The sequence below is a fragment of the Siniperca chuatsi genome, linkage group LG24 (genome assembly GCF_020085105.1).
Source record: "Siniperca chuatsi isolate FFG_IHB_CAS linkage group LG24, ASM2008510v1, whole genome shotgun sequence".
Taxonomy (NCBI): domain Eukaryota; kingdom Metazoa; phylum Chordata; class Actinopteri; order Centrarchiformes; family Sinipercidae; genus Siniperca; species Siniperca chuatsi.
In genome coordinates, this window is record NC_058065.1 from 5,239,109 (window position 1) to 5,258,144 (window position 19,036).

General features: G+C 39.7%; 2 protein-coding genes across 2 annotated transcripts; both read right to left on the reverse strand.

Annotated features, from left to right (window-relative positions):
- Positions 1–66: 66 nt before the first annotated feature.
- Positions 67–7,712, reverse strand: eed (embryonic ectoderm development). Its single transcript, XM_044187400.1, has 12 exons — positions 7,525–7,712; positions 6,484–6,636; positions 5,700–5,792; positions 5,347–5,412; positions 4,530–4,655; positions 3,812–3,893; positions 3,076–3,167; positions 2,853–2,986; positions 2,637–2,742; positions 2,090–2,248; positions 1,775–1,848; positions 67–1,105 (listed from the first exon to the last, which is right to left on the reverse strand). The coding sequence occupies exons 1-12, from the start codon at positions 7,642–7,644 to the stop codon at positions 979–981; spliced, it is 1,332 nt and encodes a 443-aa protein (XP_044043335.1). The 5' UTR covers positions 7,645–7,712; the 3' UTR covers positions 67–978.
- Positions 7,713–8,702: 990 nt separating this feature from the next.
- On the reverse strand, positions 8,703–18,424 carry pwp2h (PWP2 small subunit processome component). The gene is made up of 21 exons (XM_044187399.1): positions 18,259–18,424; positions 17,659–17,771; positions 17,387–17,481; positions 17,172–17,271; positions 15,873–16,016; positions 15,210–15,345; positions 14,851–15,068; positions 14,096–14,239; positions 13,833–13,903; positions 13,609–13,745; positions 12,925–13,073; positions 12,625–12,772; positions 12,323–12,473; positions 11,400–11,580; positions 11,128–11,275; positions 10,734–10,842; positions 10,255–10,320; positions 9,615–9,833; positions 9,349–9,499; positions 9,162–9,236; positions 8,703–9,015 (listed from the first exon to the last, which is right to left on the reverse strand). The coding sequence occupies exons 1-21, from the start codon at positions 18,274–18,276 to the stop codon at positions 8,850–8,852; spliced, it is 2,739 nt and encodes a 912-aa protein (XP_044043334.1). The 5' UTR covers positions 18,277–18,424; the 3' UTR covers positions 8,703–8,849.
- Positions 18,425–19,036: the final 612 nt, after the last annotated feature.

The following is a 19,036-nucleotide window of genomic DNA, read 5'->3' on the forward strand; positions in this document are numbered from 1 at the left end:
ATGACTTTTTGCCAAATAAAAGTGTCCATTGTCAATATTAAATAATTGCACCAACTGACTCTTGAGTATATATTTACAAAATACATTTTATTGAGTGTACTCAAAGCTTCTGATGTCAAATGGTATACTGTACATTTTACAACAGTCAAAGTGTGTGATGGTGTGCATTAGGGAGGAGAGGGGGGCCATCAAAGCAAACCAAGAGGGCATAAAAAAAAAGAGGAATAGGAATGTAGGAAATGTTGGATAACTGCAGGGGAGGGGGAAGCACAAAAATCTTAATTTTTTTTTTGTTTGAATATAAAACATGGCACACTGCAAAAAATTCCATCTTTGGTCATTTCATCTGTTGTGTCTTAAAAGCTTATTTTTCCTAAAACAAGTGACAAAAATCCGCCAGTTGACTGAGACACAGACAATTCCTCTTGTCTAAAGAATTTGCAAAGATTTCCCTGAATGCAGATAATAGGAGTGTGATTGATTGATCGAATAACTTCTGATGAGTCTGCATAGGAAGCTAGAAGGCACTTAACCTCCACCAATGCTTATCTATTCACCAACATGCTGTTATAATTAGTTTTCATTTAATTTAAAACATTAACTTCTCATTTGGAACAAAGTATGTCTTTACTATAATTTCTGTGGCTGAAAAATGTTCATCTAAAAAGGAATAAATCCCAGCTCACCACTGATGTTTTGTTAGATATAAAATGTTTCAGCAACCTTGTCCTTAAATTCCTCAAACATCCTTCTGGCACACAAACAGGAAGTGAAAACAATCTCTTTGGCCAGAGTAACAAAAGGAATCATCGCACCTTGGCATAGTTTCTCACTTTTTTTAAGGAAATACTGTTTTTTATACCACACGTAAGACTAAATGTTCAAACGGACATTTATTGCAGTGGAGATCTGTACAACAGGGCAGCAGGTTGGAAGGGGGAAGCAACAGGAACCAAAACTTCTTCAGGAAAAAACTATTCAGCGCTGTCGATCCCAGCGCCAGATTGAAGCGTCGTCACACACGGCTATCAAAATGCCGCTGTCACGGCTGAAGCTGGTTTGCCGGATGGCCGATGTGCATTTGGGGAGCGTCAGTGTGGTGCACCTGGAGAGCAGAGAGAGAAGACCGCTTTCACAAATGCAGCCTGGGAACATTCATACATGCTGACTGCAATCTTTCAAATGTTTCACACTGGGCCTCACAAATCCTACAAACATATAACATGATTCTCTGCTCTAAAGGACAAGCGGAACTACAGGAAGCTGACAATATAACAGAAACACCTTACAATGCTGGATACCTGCAGTAAAAACTCTTTGGTGAAGCTCTTAATGTTTGTGCTGGTTTTAATTGATTCAGACAAATGTTATGATTTGCAATGTTTTAAATTAAGACTATGATTATTTTCATAATAGATTCATCTGCTGGTGAATTTTATGATTCACTGATTACTTGTTTAGTCTATAAAATGTCAGACAAGAGTGACAAACACCCAGCGCAACCTCCCAGGGTCTGAGGTGATATCTTTAAATAGCTTGTTTTGTCAACAAACAAAATTAACTGACATTGACTTCTTGGGTCAATGAAGTGTAATGTTTAAACCTGTTTCACAACACACCAGTCTGGTATGACACGTATCACATAACATTCATATTTCTGGGGATTTAGCTGTCTATCATCATCAGTGACAGAGGGAGTGTCCTGGCTGTGAATGGGCATTGAAACTTATCGGTTATGAAAAAACCCTTCTCGCCTTCATGTCCGTTCACTTACTTGGCTTTGTGTGGGTCTTCCACTTCAAGGTCCCACACGTAAAGCTTCCCCACCTGGTTTCCCAGAGCCAGCATCTGCAAATCAGCATCACAGAAGACAATATATCAGCAACAGGATGAGATCTAAGCTGCACTTCCGGTACCATGATTGTAGCTGAAAATACCCAATAAATGAAACAACTTTAGGGGTCAAATCACCAATATCAAAGTTTCTTTCATTTGTGTGTTGTATTATTCCTCAAAATTGGTAGAAAATACAAAATGACAATGTAAAATGACAATATATGCAGCTACAAATGAAAATGAATGTCTTCACCTTCTGCCAGAAGTCCATGGAGAAGCGCATGTACCAAATGTCACACTGGCTGTAATCAAAGCGTCCCAGAATCGTCACATTTGACTCATTCGGTTTAATGTGATCGAGGTCGTCCTCCATCTTTCCTGGTTTCCAGCAGACAATGGCATTTTCACAGGACTGCATTGAGACAGGAAAAGGAAACAGGAAAGATAAATAAAGAGCATCTTAGACTTATTAAATAGTTACAACTACAGATATGGCAGTTGTTTTGCTGGTATGTTTTAATTTGACCATTTTAACAGACAAATGAGAATTGCAAAATAGAACATATTTAAGATCGTTTGATCACTCTATAGTGTAAGATTTAATTTAAAATTGATTAAATTCACTTTTTATGGCAATCCATTCTACACGCAATAAGCCACAATGACAAACAGGAATTAGGTTTTTGTCATTCTGAATTTAATTGATTTTAAGTTCAATCTAAAACACAAAGTGTGTAAAAAGTGACTGGGTCTGAATACTAATACCACTCTAAGTATCATTACATTCACTACTAACTTGCCTTGGAAAGAATAAGATCCCCCAGCCACCGCACACAGTCAACATAGTTTCTATGGATGTCTCGTGTTGAGAAGTCAGGGAAGTGAATTTTCTGAGAGACGAAAGGCCTGAAGAAAACACATTGAATAAAAATAAAGATGAAATCAGTCTCCACATGTTAAAAAACTGAAGATTTGATAGTCTACAATAGTAAAAACTGACAGGGCATTTATTTTACCTGTTGGTCTTTGAAGGGTTGTACTCATAAGACCCACGAATGGCTTTCTGCATTCGCTCTGAATTGATTCGCCAAAGTTTTAGGGAGTGGTCCATCCCACATGACATAATCTTTTCACCCAAAAGATCAAAATCCTGCAGTGGGATTATAAAAGAAATATATAACATATTTAAATCCAGGAATTGTTTGAGGTTTATTGATATTCCCAGTGGGGGATACTCACTGCACTCAGGACTTCATCTCGATGACCTTCCACGCCGCCAAATATTGCCACTAATGTGTCCGTCTGTATGTTCCAGAGACGAAGGGCATGATCTGAGGAAAGAAGTCGCTTTTTTAATATTAATGTGAAAACAGTGTGACAACTCGTAGCGATGAACCTACAGAGAATTATCACCCAAATCTGCAGCTCCACTCGGCTTTGCGGAGCTTTACAGCGACTTTCAGCTAATTGTTTTGCTGTCTGGCTGCAACTTTACTGTTTTGGTTCATACTCACAACATCAGCAGGCAGCTGTTTTTAGTTAAAAAAAAAGCTCTAAAACCCCACTGTACACTAACTGCTCAGCACCAAACAGCAGACAAACAGTTAGAGACTAGCTGGTGAACATAGTGGAGCATTTAGCAGCTTAAAAGCCAGATATTTCCCTCAGGAGTTAGTAGAAACCAAAAACAGAGTCAGCCTAACCTTCATCAGGTGGACACAAACACGACTCCAAATGAATGACAATGTTGCTCTGTAACTGCTGGATGTTTAAATAAGCAACTGTTTGTTATCAAGGTGATGATATATCTATGTTGTATTCACAACTTGTTTGTGAATACAAATATCTGCCCCCTCGATGTTATTTCATGTGTCACTGCTTATTTAACTTACAAAGGAATATGTGACATACTGTCCTCTTGTTGGCTTTTCTGTGTCATATGTAAAGCATTTTGAAGGTGTTCATTGGGGGTTACCTTTGCTGACAGACAAAAGGAGATTTGGATCCCTTGGATGAAACTTGAGCTCATTGATGGCATTTCCATGACCTACGTAATGCTGGATTTGGGAAAGAAAAGGTTGTAATTGTAGACACAATCTTGATTTATTCATTAACAGCAATGAAAATGAAATCTATCACATTGTAAAACTTAATGTACAGGGAATCATTTTTGGTAAATGGTTTATGATTCATAAAACTACTAAAATACATTTTCTGAATAACAACGTCAGTCTGATCTTAACTTGGGCCACCAGTACTGAAAATGTAGGCAGCCACATTAAGGAAAGCATCTCCCAGTCATTTTGCTTACGCCATCTTTGACAGCCTGCTTGCTCTTTAACATATGTATTTACTGTTTCTTTAAAGGAAATCCTTATATAATATATAGACTATAAAAAGGATACAAGTCTGGAGTATTTAACTGTGCAGTAGAATACTTAATAATCCATTAATAACAAGTTGTAGCTATAAATGGAGTTTATTTATGATGTTTAAATCATTTATATTGCATTAATGTATATTATGTGTGTTCAGCAAGAGGAATGAGAGCAAAATGTGTACTGGGTTACTCCGAGTAAGGCTGTAAGGCTGAATATTGCTGAGTTTACCTTGGAAAACACAGTCCAGGGTGCCTATAAGCCAATGCAGTCGACTGGCTATGCATGTGTCGCAACAAGAGAGATCAACTTTACCTTGATACACTGCATTGTGATGTGGTTGATCACCCTAATGATGCCACGGGACCCAGCTACAGCCAACAGCGGATGGCTTGTGTTGGTGTCGTAGGTCCAGGCACATGTATAGAAGTTTTCATCTGCCTGTACACACATTTAGTCAAGGAAATTAAAACAAAAACTCTCCCAGTAATCTGTAAACTAACCTTTCCAAAGAGAAGGTTGAGTCATTATTTTTCTGCAACATGCTGCATCATATTTGCAGTTACATATATCCAACAACTTCTGTCTACCACTGTGCAGCTCTACAGGACCAACTAAGAGTTTGAGGCCTTGCTCAAAGGCTGGTACGGTAAAGTAGTTGATATTAACCAGGATTTTCCCCCATGCATCGACACCCCGCAGAGATGCACTCATATCTAAACTGTGACAGAATCTCACTTCGAATGTTGGATTTGAGAGCATGATGGGATGTTAGAAAAGTGGCTGTACTTCTCTTTAACCCTTAAATACTTGTCTGTTTTTATTGCGCCATTTTTTCCCAGTCAGCAGTACACTGCATGGTTTTTATCTTTTTGTTCAAATGATTTCCAGAACATGAGATGTAAACAACATTTCTATGCAAACATTTTAAGTATGACCTTATCTTAAGCCAGTCATTGTTTGGGTTTAGCTCAGGTGACAAGTAATTAAATATGTCTATGTTGGTTTTTTGTCATCTAGGTTTAAAACAAAAGCAGACGGACTTGCTATCTGGACATGAAACTGTGTGAGTGTCAGACTGACAACGAGGAAGGAGTTAGTTTAAAAACATCTCAAACAAGTAAAAGGATACGTCTGCATCCACATAAGACTGCAAGAGTCTTATTTCTCCCTGAGAGTGACATTCATACAGAGTTACCTGGTGAAGAAAAGACAGCACTAGTTAAGTCTGGATCAAGACAATAACAAATAACAAAATAAGTTTTTTTAAAGCAAAAAAAAAAAAAAAAGGTTAGACATCACAACATGTGTAGTTGTATAACATGCTGACCCACTACATTAATTTAAGTGTATATATTAGCTAAAATACATTAAAGACATACAAGCCTTAACTTCTCCAATAGATGACAAGCAATATCTAGAAATGGTGCCACTTAGAAATACCACATGAATCCCTTATCACTCAGATACCTCATCATCACTTACCCTATTACTCCCGACTGTGGCAAACACCAGTGGGTCTCCCTCTTTGCTGTGCCAGTTAAACTGGACTCCAAACAGCGGCTGGCCGTGGTCCTCCTGCATTATGTCATTATTAACGAAATTCAGTGGGTGAAATGAAGTCACCTGACAAATGCTGGTTATTTAGGCGTGTGATAAGACTGTGCTCCTATAAAAATCTACATGGATGGTCCAACAGTTATGGTGGTTGGTGGATTTTGAGATGAACCGGAGCTATATGTAAGCAGATGTTTGTCTAAGTAAAATTTGGTGATAATATTAATATGATAGAAAGTCCAAAAGCTACTAAATAAGTTTTGGTAGAAGAAATTATGAAACCTGGCCTCAATATACTGTTCAGGGTGGCATCTGTACCGCTCAGAAGATCATTGGTACCAACCTACCGAGCATCAGTAATATCGGCGAGGTGCCTGCGCAGAGCCCAAAGGATACTAAAAGACAGTACCCACCCCAGCCACAGCCTGTTCACCCTGCTGCCATCTGGAAAGAGATACAGAAGTATCCGCTGTCGTACCACCAGACTACAGAGCAGCTTCTTCCCTCAGGCTGTGAGACTACTTAATTCATCCTCAGCACTCCACTATGTAAAAGCTTTTATTTCTATGACTAATTATATAATCACTGATCTACTGGATATAACTTTTGTACTTAACATTTGTTTTTGAGTAGCATAAAAGGGAACTACAATTAAAATCGTGTTATACAACCCTGTATTGTAAAATGATCAGTAAATCTATCTTGTACTCACCCTCAGGCTGTTGACACATTTAAAAGAATATCTGCACTTCTTGGACTTCCACTTGCCCTTGCCCCAGCTCTTTCTACCCGGAGCGTTGGCAGTGTTAGTGGGTGTGTCTGGGCGCTCTGCGTTGGTCCCACTCTCAACACTGACAGCATCATCCTACAAATGCAAAAAAGATACAGGTGATGTGTAGACATGTTTAAAAATATCTTGCAGAAATAAGTCTCAGTTTTTGCTGATTACCATCCCAGAAGGAAGAAGTACAAATAACAAACCTGACCTGTACATTACCAGCTAAACAATCAGTTGTTGGCGGCTGGAGCTGTTTGCACACTCTTAGACATATTACTAACAAGTGACAAGCAGTAGTGTTATTTTGTAAAAAATAAAAATAATCTGCATTACATCTACAAGTTTTGTTGCAGCATTCACATTATTCGCTTCAAATTTAAAGGCACTAACCTTGAAGCATTGTATTTTGGCACAATAGGTTTGATATAAACCATTTTTAGTAGCTTATATCTTTTGGCAGGAGGTAAATACTATTTGCTAAAGAACACGATGGCTCTGATACTATTTGCCTTACATGTTGGTAATAACAAGACACCCCTCATTAACTCAAGATATTTGTATCATCTCTCAATCTGACACCTCTCCACCAAACCGTAAATTAACTCTGCTGCCACAACGCACGTTTCAATTACTTCTTCCATGACTAACTTGTATTAGCTGCTAGTGCTAACGCTAACCTTGGGTTACACGTGAATGATAGTCTGAGCATAAAGACAACGCATTTTGTATATGTACGTTAAAAAGGCCGTGAGGACAAAACTATCTGTGTGTAGTGTATTTTGACAGAATAAAGTAGCAACCAGCTAATATCATCATAGCTAAATTACACCAGCTGCTTGAATAAAGCCGGTATACGTGAACAAAGCTGCTACCTAACCACTTTAGCCGGCCGGCTACTTTAGCACGATGCTAACTCGCTAGATGCATTTTATGGGTCATTTGTCGCCGAAGAAACAACACGGTTTAACTGCTTACATTCTCGTCTCCTGATAAATCGGGGTTACTGTTCTCGTCACTGCTTAATTTTTGTTTTTTCGTCGGTATTTCTTTTCCCGCTTGAGAGGGGGACTCGGACATGTTCTTATTTTCCCTCATTTTGGCTCAAACTCCGCCTCTTCCGCTCCACCGCCGCAAGTACTGCCGGGTATGGTAGTTTGATTCAGTCTCAGGTTGTAGTTCCACTACGTTCATTCAAATTTAGAAGGAAAATACCAATTATTTGGCTGGCACAGCTGGTTTCTCTGTTAGGTGTATGTTTAACTTTGGGCCTTGGTAACTTTATCAGCATTTACATTATTGTTTGCAGTATTTTGTACCATAAAATTATGACTGAAAAACTAAATAATGAAACATTTTAGTAGCTGAAGCCCTAGAAATTATAGTTCAGGTCCACCTAGGATATGCATGGTTCAATGACACTTTATTGGCAATGAACAATGCAATAATCGAGTTCAGTGCCATTTTCAAAGGCATTAAATGCACCAAATTTTAAGGAAATGCCTTAGCCAGCCAGTTGTAAGCTATACGATTAACACAGCCCCCCATGTTGTCTTGTTGAGGTCCTTTGGAGGACCTCAGCATCAAGCCAGTGCTCCTTGCATTTTACAGAATCCAATTGAGGTGGCTCAGTATTAAGGATGCTGGTTCTGGTTGCCTCCCTGTTTTGTAGTTTTTTGAATGCTGGAAAGACTACATCTCCCTGTTGGCCTGGAAGCTCATGGTTATCATCTTGGAGGTGGACACTGCATTGTCAAAGGACCATTTTGGCATCTTGGCTCACTCTTTTTCATTGTAACAAGCACCCCTGAAAATGGATGGAAGCACCTTCATAAGGCTGCAATGCTGACTTTTAACAGCTAACACTGAATGTGTTTCTTTAGAGGCCCTGCAGACCCACACAGGTGTTTTCATTTGTCTGGTTGATCAGACCTCTGGTCAGGTTGAATGTGGATGGAGCTATGCTGGCAGTTACATGAGGTCACAATAACTGTAACTAAAGTGACAGAAGAGTCAGGGAGGTTTCAATCAAGCTAAACCTGTACAAGCCCACACAGTCCTGAGAAGAAGTCTAATCAGCCAAAATAAGTGGAATCACCTGTGTGTTTAGGAGCTTTAACCAAATGAATGCAGGCCAAAGAAAACATAAAAACATGCACATTTACATGTATTTAATAAAAAAACAGTTTACAATCATAATGTTTTCAGAAGTACACAGAAACCTGTTTGATTTTACAGTCCAACATTATTATTCTCTATTTGCAGTGATATCTGCCATGTTGATGGAAAGAAGCAGATTGGCTTCAGGACAACAGCATCATGTCTGTATCCTCCACAGAGGCCTCGCTCATCTCCTCAGACAGTTCATCATCCTCCTCCTCTCCCTCGTTCTCCTCAGCTGCTCTCTTTACGCCCCTCTGCTTTGACAGGGCCACCGCGTAGCGAATGTTATACATGTTAAAGTCACACCTGTACAGAGAAAACACACATTCACAATCACGGTTTTGGTTTGCATTTGGGTTTCAGGGTTCACTGGTGGCATTTGTACTATAACATGAAGACATTCAAGGAAGAAAACAATTTGTTAAACATTTAAAAATTGCACTTAGACTTACAGTTTGGACAGATTGTCAAAGTGTCTCTGGATGCTCTTCTGCAGTGCCTGGAGCGTGGGCAGTATGGCTCCTGACCTGGACGCCAGATAAAGATAATTAGGTACAGTCACTCACAATTATATTAAACAGTAATGTATACTTAACAAAATAAATTCATTAAATCAGTAATAAGGGACTGAGAGCAGACCTGTTCTTGAGTTTCTGTCCATGCAGCATGAGCAGGCTCTGGGCCCAGGTCATGTAGAACTGCAGGTGACCCGACTTCTCCAAACACGCCGCCACGAAGCCCAGCAGCTTCTCGACGTAAATGTCAGGGAGAGAGCCACAAACTACTGGGACTGGAACATAAACACACACAATCCATATCATTCAGGCATTTTCAATTTTAGAGGTAGTAAATTCATAGCTAATCATTTAAAATTCACTGTGTTGTGAGAAGGATGGTTCACTCACTCTGCTCGTGTGGCACCGTTTCCAGCACTTCCTGCTTGAGGGCTTTTTCGTTGAGTCTGAACGCCAGGACGATAGCCGACGCCCACTCCTGAAGCCGCAGCTGCTTACGTATGCTGGCTGGCGTCACGTCCAGGTCGAGGTCGTAGGGGTCAAAGACCAGAGATCCATCAAGGGAGTAGACCAGCAGGCCCTCGGTGGTGGTGGCCGACCAGCTACGACCTGAGGAAAGATGGAACCACTTTATTCACTACCTGACACCAGTTTCCCCTCACAGTACACAAAGACATGAAAAGAAATTAAAGTTACAGGCTGTAATATGACCAATATGGATTTCCTTTCCTCCTTGTTTATAAATCCCCCATCATCTAACTTCCAGACCTTCAACTCAAAGACTTTCGTTGGTTTCCTGACAGTGTATGATTGTAACTATTATATTACAATAAGATAGGGGAATGTGAATCTGCATAAAAGTTGCTGTGATGAGGGATTGAAACAACAAAAATTAAAAAGTGTTTCTGCAAAATTTAAATGTTCATATTTCCAAAACTGTAACAAAAGCCATTGAATTTTATAAGCAACGTTTTTACGGCAATGTCTCTGCAGGGGGAAAAACACTTCCACTTGTAATCCTGTCACCTACCAGTAGGGGAGAACCGCAGCGAGCTCACTCTGATCTCTGGCTTGAAGTGTCGAGAACTCATATCACCTGTAAAGAAATAAAGATATATAAAGACTAAAATGCAGTGAGAACATTGAGTGAAGTCAAGTGCAAACATGAGGGAATATGGGAACATGACATGAAGTCATCACGAAACAAAAAAAGGTGACTTTAGTTGACCATGTTGTTGAAAATCTATCAATTTATGGAAAAAACCAATGTGCTATTATTTCTCCCAAGTGACCGAATGCCCTCTAGTGCAAAAGGTCTTATTTTCAATAAATACAGCAACATACTGTATTGATCCATACATACAGTGATCAATAGCTATGTCTTCATGTCCTGCAGTCGATTTTGTCTTTGCACCAGCATCACCGCTAATTCCTGCACATCTTTTTGGAGGAATTAGGTATTCTTATACTTAATAATAGCTGGTCAAAGTGTTGAAGGGAGTGTCGTACCTTTCCTGACTCCAGGGAGGCTGATGTTGACTACGTCTCCGTCCCCAGCTCCCTCGTCCACCAGAGCCAGGCTGCCGAACTCAGTCATCTTCCGTCGGTCCAGGAACTCCTAAAGGTAACAGAGGACCACAACATGAATCAGGTAACAGGGCTCCCACACTGACTTAGACAGCAATTTCTAAGACTGAAGGCCCTAATTCACTAAGGTCAAGGATCAAGTAAGCATGTTGTAACATAGTAGTACAAACCTTAAATTAAAAGACCAGTATTTTACTATATTTTACTCTGTATCTACATTTGACAGCAGTTACAGATCCTTCCCACTAAACAAAGTTTATGATGTCTTTAATGCGTTGCTCTAAAAGCTGTGACTGAGCTGAATGCGAGGCCGTACCTCCATGGCATCAAAGGACAGGTTGCAGGAGATCTCAAACTTCTTCATGAGCATCTGCTCCTTGACGTTGTAGATGCAGACAAACTTTGACTGGCCTCCTGCCAAAATCGACTCCCCGTCCGCAGAGTAACACAGTGACGTGAAGGACCTGGACACACAAAAAGCATGAAACAGAATCAATGTCCTGTCATACATTCCACAAAAAGCCATATAAATCAAACCTTTCATCTATGGTTCGGACCAAAGGAACTATGTTCAGTTCTCTGACTCACTTGCCCTTTGCAGACTGCTTGGCTGTGATTTTATCCGTCTCTTTGCGGCCCATCTCCAGGTCATGGCGTCCAGCCACGGTGCCGGTTTGTGCGGCTGTTTGGGGGTTCCAGAAAGAGATCTCACCGTTCAGAGTGGCCACAGCCAACTCCTGACCATCAGGGCGGTAAGTCACTGACAAACCTGAGGAAAAAAAACACACACAAAAACAGTGAGTGTGGTCACTTAAAGCACAGTTGTCCACCACAAAAGACGGTACATTTTAAAAGACTTCAGTCTACTGAGTGGATGTGAAGATAATAGTTAGCATTACAAGACAATGAGAAAACAACAGTGGTTCTGCTGCTGTTTAAATATGTGATTTGGCAGCTGAATGGTAGTTACTGTTCTGTTATTCAAAAACGTTTGAAACTCACAAAATAATTCTCCATCATTTTAGAAATTTCATGGATATGCACGCGAATGATGATACAATTAAAGTCCAAGTTGGGAAGCAGACAGCAAAGCCTAATTTTGTTTTTAATGTTAATAAACAACAGGAAATGTCAGATTATTGTCTTAATATCGATGGTTGAGTACTTCCTAGCAGTACACAAGTTGGGTTTTGCCCAATTAGCGAGGGTTAGCCCTACAAACTCCACCCCTAAAGTTCCTGAACCATCAGAAAGTACTACCCCCAGATTTAGGGCCTTTTTAGCACCTGGAACAATCCCACAGCAATTAAATGTAGTCCCTGATTCCTCCAGTGAAAAGGCAGGTTTAGCACCTTAGTTCCTCAAAAGGTTCTTGGTCCCCTTGGAAAGTTCCTGCAGTGGAACTGCACTGCCCCTGGTGGCAGTATCAAAGAAGACACTGTAACAGACGGATCTAAACACCAAATAACCAGGCCTCATCACTGATGGCTTAGTCAATGACAAGTATTTACCATCAGAGGTGAGGGCAAGTGTTTCTTTGACCTGCCAGCTGTCCAACATGTCCCACAGCCGGATGGTGCGATCCCACGAGGCGCTGGCCAGGATGGACTGGACTGGACTGAAACACAGGCAGCTGACCGGACCCTCGTGGCCCCCAAGGACCTAGTCAATCACAGGGAGGAGGCAGATGGGGTAAATAGAGAGCATATTTAAACATAAGCCACATTTTTATTACATTTCACTGGAAAACCTCTTAATAGATAATTGAGCGCTGTATCATTTTTCATATTAATATATGGCATTATGTGCCTACCTCCAGCAGTCTGCCTGTCTGCATGGACCACAAAAAGATCTCAAAGGAATCCTGGGCTCCTGCGCTCACCAGCTCTCCACTGACATCTACTGCGAGGGAGGAGAACTGCGCAGGCCGGGGTGACGTGAATGTCCTGAAGTTTCTGTACCTGTAATAAATCAACGCACACACAATCTTCTTCACAGCTGAGCTAATGCACAATAGATTTATAAAAGTAGATACTCAAACACGTTTCTCTTCTCTGTGTGTGTCTTCATCTCTATCAAATTTTGGAAGTGAACCGGCTTCACTGTAAGTCACCTGTGCAGGTCGAACGCTCTGACTGTCCCGTCCAGAGAAGCGCTGACGATGACGAAGCCGCTGGAGGTGAAGGTGACGTTGGTGACGCTGCTGGTGTGCTCTGTGAAGGTGACGAAGCAAAGGCCGCTGTTGGTGTTCCACACTTTGACCTGTGGAAATGAAACCACAGTCAAACACTTTTAGGTCTCAGCATTACCATGTGTACTGGTCAAGAACTAGTTACAGTACTATCAAAGCCTGGTGAAGTTACATGGAAATGACACACAATGTAATGACACAGGCTTACCAACAACAAAAAAGCTGTAGACATGGAAAAAACATTTACAGAGTGTAGCTAACTGAGATAACTGACAGGGCTAACATTAGCTTGCTAATAAAAGTTGTATATGTTGCTAATATACTGTTTAGTTTTTGAGCTAAGTGAAAAGGCTAACATAGCATGCTATTTGCTAATATATGACCTGTTTAGAGTAAAAAGTATAGAATACAGTCCACTTATCTAACTTGATACTTGATCAAATGCTGTTTAATAACGCTGTAAAACTAAAAAGAATATATTTTAAGGCTTTGGTATATATATTTTTTATTCTCAAGCCCCTAAAATTAAAATAACACTTCTCCCTGCTTTCCAGACTTACGTATGAATGGCGATACATGCAGCAATGGAAAGTGTGGAGCACTCACCTTGCCATCATCACCCCCTGTTACGATGTACTGTCCGTCTGGTGAGTAAGCCAGCGAGGCCATGTTGTTGAAGTGTCCCTGTTGCTTGAAGACGTAGGACTCACTCTGCCACTCCCACACCAGCAGCTGACCCATCCCTGAAAAAACAAGTATACTCTGTGCTACTCATTGAGCTAAAAAATATTAGAGAATCACAATATAAGAGGAAAAGACTGACTTCTTACCTGAGCACCCAAAGCCGATCCAGTCTCCAGAGCAGTTTATAGCCACTGAGGAAATTCTCTGATCTGAAATACTGGAAGGAGAAGCATTTAAATAGTCAACAAAGGTAATATAACTTAAATGTACAGCTTTTTTCCTTCTGTCCAGTCTACGAAAACCTTAAGACATGCATATTTTCATCCCATTTTTACTTTTGTCTTCTAAATTCCCTCTACAGCATGTTAATAAAAGCACTTCATAACTAAAAACTGAACTTTTATCTTACCTTAGGGAGTGAATAAGGTTAAACTCTGGAAGTTCATGCAGGTGGAAGATTCCAGAGGCGAAACCTGTGACCAGGATGTGAGTCGGCTTGTGGTAGGCGGCAGCTGTCAAGTTGTTAAAATCTCCCTCCTTGTTGAAAAAGTGTCTACAAGAGCAGAGGTAAAGGGAAATAAAGAAAGTTGAGCTGCAGAACCAGTTGCTTTTAGCCTTTATTCAACAACTTCTAAAGCCAAGAGGCATCTAAAGACGCAGCTCATGTCTTTATTATCAACTTAAAAGTTGGCATATCTGAGTACTTTGACGTTTCGAGCCATTATCTGGTATATATTCCCTCCGCACCTTGTTGGGGAAGAAGTTTTTGCAGTTTCTGAAGCTTTAATTGAAGAAAAAAAATACAAGTCATTGGCTCAAAAGGTACAGCACATGCTGATTTTCATTACACATGCTGATACTGCTATTACAGTTTTAGAGCAGCCAAGGGATAAATAAACCAGCGCTTGGTGAAGCCAAAAGCCTCATGGAGAGCAGGACAATTCCCACTCAAAGATATGAACATTACAGTGTTTTTTGGAAGGACTTCTGGCTGTGAAGAACTACTGTGACTGAGAGATAGGAATGAAAAGCTGTTGTATGGCTTTTAGGTTTAGCAGAAATAATGAACTTTACTCCACAAAAAAAACAGAGACTAAATTGAACTACTAACTACTATTTTTTTGGGACAAAATAACCCTAAAAGTAAAGAAAAGTAAGTCGTACTTGCTCCTCTGCTTGTATCGAACGTTTTTGGTCTTCTTCTCTTTTGGAGCTTCAGCTTTCCCTCTGATGATCTCTCCCTCCTCTCCCTCCATCCTGTCCTCCTCATCCTCCTCCTCCACCTGCTTGGGTTTGTCCTGGCTCTTCTTCAGGACGAGCCCGTCCAGCTCGGTGTCGCTCTCCCAGACACATAGCGTCCCGTCCTGGCTCACCGTGTACAACTGAAAACACAGGAACAACACACTCATCAAGGATAGAGTTACAAGTTTGTTCTTTATATTGACATTTTAGTTAAATTTGTATGCAAAAAGTTGTCCTTTCAGCCTAAATCACAACATAGTGGAGGGCAAAAACAAACTCACATCCAGACTGTCCTTCTCAAAGAAACAGCCCACTATGAGGTCTTTGTGTCCACCCAGGGAGTAGTAGATAAGGTTGGCCCAGCGCTCTGCACCAAACACCCATGTTGACATGTCTTTGCTTCCCACCACAAAACACCTGACGGAAAATGTCACAACCATGATATATTTTTCCACAGTTATAGGGTTCTTGTGCGCTTTGATGTCTAACAAATTGTAACTGTATCACTCATAAGCTCCTGTTTGTGTCCAGGGAGAGAAAGAGAGAGAGAGAAAAATGTGGGAATTCAACACTCTTTTGCTCACAAGCTGGTGTAGATAAATAACATGACTTCAACCAGTTCACAAAGCAGTAACATGTTCTGGTAAACTTCACTGGCCCTTCAATAGTGTAACATAGGTTATTTTAGTGGAAGACGGTTGGAGAAGAGCCCATTTAAAATGATATAATAAAATGCTGTTTAGTATCATAGACGTCAGCCAAACGTAAGTGTGAATGCTAACAATTTACAATAAAAAGTCTTAAATGGTCTACACGATTTTTACTTTTACCGATATGTAATGACATATTAGATTGAACAATTTTTGAATGAAGTTTGGTGTGACGTTCTCTCCCATACACTAGTTACGGATCGATGTCTAACAAGTTGTTTAACTTTTACTAACTTGGAGTCGTCCGTCCAGTCAATGCAGGTGGTTTCATCGTAGGGGCCGTAGTAGCTCTTGTCCAACACGAAGGCATTAAACTCCCGCTGCTTTCCAGGAGCGTGGTACATCAGAGCTACATTCTCCTTCGTAACAACAAACTTCCTGAGAAGGAATAAATACATCAAAGCTCAGCATCATTTTGGTTCCACCTAAGGTCACTGTCTTTGGTTTTACCACTCAGCATTAATACAAGACAATTAACGAGGACAGACATCAAGAACATGGCTTCAACTAACAACATGACAGATTGATAAAAAAAAGAATTGGGTTTGTGAACTGACCTGTTGTACAAGATACAAGACAGATGTATTGCTAAATTTTACAACACATGGTTGTATAATGACATTTGGTTTCGGAGTTCCTTTTATGCTACTAAAAAAAAATTATATACAGTAGATCACCTGAAGTACACGATCTCGTGGCTTGTAAATACACTGATGTGTATGAAATAGATGCATAAATTGAAATTGTAAGATAGTAGCAAAGGAGCTCTTCCTATTAAATTCACTGAATGGGCTTCAAAGGTCACAACCTTAACCAGAATATTTAAAAAATTAACAAATTGAAGGGCAATTGACTGCATAATAAGTGCTTTCATGCTACTCATATCTAGTATTTTTTGTAAGAGAGTTTGTAACCTATTCTGGCACTGATCCCATATCTGATACCAACATGAACTGATAATGATGTCCATAGTCCATACACTTCTGTTTCTACACCAATTAAACATATTTTATGGTGTGTAGAGGTGAAACTATTTGTTTTGATAATTAAATATTAGTTGTTTATTAATAGTTTCCGTCATTTTTCAAGCAAAAATAGCAGACATTTGCTGGTTCCGGCTCCTCAAATGTGAGGACTTGCTCCTTTTCTTTGTCATATTTGACAGTAAATGATATATCTTTGGGTTTTAGACTCAGACAAAATAAGCTATTTTGAAGATTGACTCAACAATAAAGAAATAATCGGCAGATTAATCAAAAATTAAAATAATGATGGTATGTTCCGTGCATCATCAATAACATCAAACTAATAATTTATAAATCCTTGCTCTTTGTTAAGACATAGGTAGAAAACACCAGGTCTGCCTGACTTATCGGCAGAGGTTGAACTAAGTCTTCGATTTGGAGAAATGTTTGCCGGTTACAGGAACTGCTGCAAATTTCAATGATACACTATGCGACTTGAAAACAGTCACAACAAAACTTCACCAGCTGGTGTTTCTTTTTCATTAAGAGGTTCATCAGACATACTGACCTGCCATCAGGTGAGAAGCGGATGCTGCAGACAGGCTTGTGAAAGTGGAAATGATGAAGGACGGCTCGGGTGACGAGACTGACCAACAACGCTGCACCATCTGAGTGACGAACACAGAGAAACATTAGGATTTTTGTTTTTTTTTTGCAACAGGACACTAACTACTGCTTAAGACAGAGGGGCAAAGTTTTATTCAGATCAGTGGAACCTCTTACCTTCATCCACCACGATTGCTAAGTTCCCATCAGGAGAGAGACCCACACATGTTATGTTTTTTGTAGTGGAGATGGGTAATGTCTCAGATGTGTTGCTAAAGGACAGAAGAAAAAAATGCAGTCTTGCTTTGGCTTTTTTTTTTTTTTTTTTTTTTTTTTTTAGTGGCTTGATTTGCAGGCAGGGGTACTGCACAGCAAGACTTGTCTGAAACACAATACATATGACAGCATTAACAATTTCCCATATTTTCATATATTCAATCATGACTTACTTTTTCAGGTCGAAGACAGACACTCTGTTTCCAACCGGACTGATCACAGCGTTGCCATCTTTAGAGAAATTCAAATTTCCCTGACGATAGACTGCTCCAAGCAGATTGGAAAACTACAATACAGAGACAGTGGTATAAGCTCCTGTTTGCGTCTAGGGAGAAAACTTCATCCCCCGAACTCCATTCAAAAATGTAGGAATTCAACAGTTTCTTGCATACAAGCAGGTGTATATAAATAAAATAATTTCAACCAGTTCACAAAACAGTAACATGTTGGTAAACTTAGGACTCAATTGAAATGTCCTTCAATAGTGTAACATAAGTTATTACAGTGGAAGACGGTTTGAGCAGAGACCATTTAAAAACGATAAAATTATAGTGTAAAATGCTCTTTGGTATTTTAGACTTCAGCCGAACGTAAGTGCAAATGCTAACAATTTACAATAAAACGTTTTAAATGTGCTACACGATTTTTATCTTTACCGATATGTAATGGTATATTAAACAATTGTTGAATGAAGTTTGGTGTGATGTTCACTCCCATACACTATTTGCCAAGTAGCGCGACAGTATCAACTTAGCTAGCAGTGGCGTACTTACCCTATAAGCAAACTTCATTTTACTGAATATCCCTTAATCTTCATGCATTTATCTACTTTTTTTAATTCTTTATATATCTCGGTGTAAGTGTGAATATATGGCTAATATTACACATGCTTCTTCATCCACTGCTACCTCACACGTGTTTGCATTTTGTTGACACTTGACACATCCGGCTTGAGTTGAGTTAAACTCAAAACACTGCGCCCTCTAGCAGCAGGGAGGGTAAACGACTGAAAGTAAAAGCTTGGCACATCAATCTTTATTCAAGACAACATCTAGTCTAATAAGAAGCAAAAAAGCATACGTGAGAAAGTACTTAGTATTATGGTGAGTTCAAATGAGTGTGCTTTATGGTTTATTTTGGCTCTTATGGTGTCACAAATATCAAATGCAAACACACAAATACACATTTCCTATACTATCTTAATATTGTATGACTAGATCTACAATAAGTTTCACCAAATTAAATTCACATGTAGCCTAAAAAAGACAACAGAGAATGTTCACACTTTATAAGAATGGAAAGCAGCCGAAATTTGCATTAAAACTGGTAAAAGTTTTGCAGCGTAAGATGTACTGACTGTCATGTCAACTAATTTCTTTACCCAAGGCAAACCTGCTTGTCTCAGAAGATGTTTTTCACTATCTTTAACAAGTATTAACCTCAAATAATTTGTCATTTTAAAAGCAATTGCAGTAACTTTAGGCAACTATTCCAAAAAGACTATGTAACTTATTAAGATAGAAATGACACAATACTTTTTGTACTAATGAT

Coding starts and splice junctions, on each gene's coding strand:
- eed (XM_044187400.1), bottom strand. CDS start 7,644: ATGAGGGAAAATAAGAACATGTCCGAGTCCCCCTCTCAAGCGGGAAAA. Junction 2,249..2,636: donor GGGATCTTATTCTTTCCAAG/GCAAGTTAGTAG, acceptor GTCTCAATGCAG/TCCTGTGAAAATGCCATTGT. Junction 1,106..1,774: donor GAAGACCCACACAAAGCCAA/GTAAGTGAACGG, acceptor TCTGCTCTCCAG/GTGCACCACACTGACGCTCC.
- pwp2h (XM_044187399.1), bottom strand. Junction 10,843..11,127: donor TGTCCTTTGATGCCATGGAG/GTACGGCCTCGC, acceptor TGTTACCTTTAG/GAGTTCCTGGACCGACGGAA. Junction 9,500..9,614: donor AACGGTGCCACACGAGCAGA/GTGAGTGAACCA, acceptor TTTATGTTCCAG/TCCCAGTAGTTTGTGGCTCT.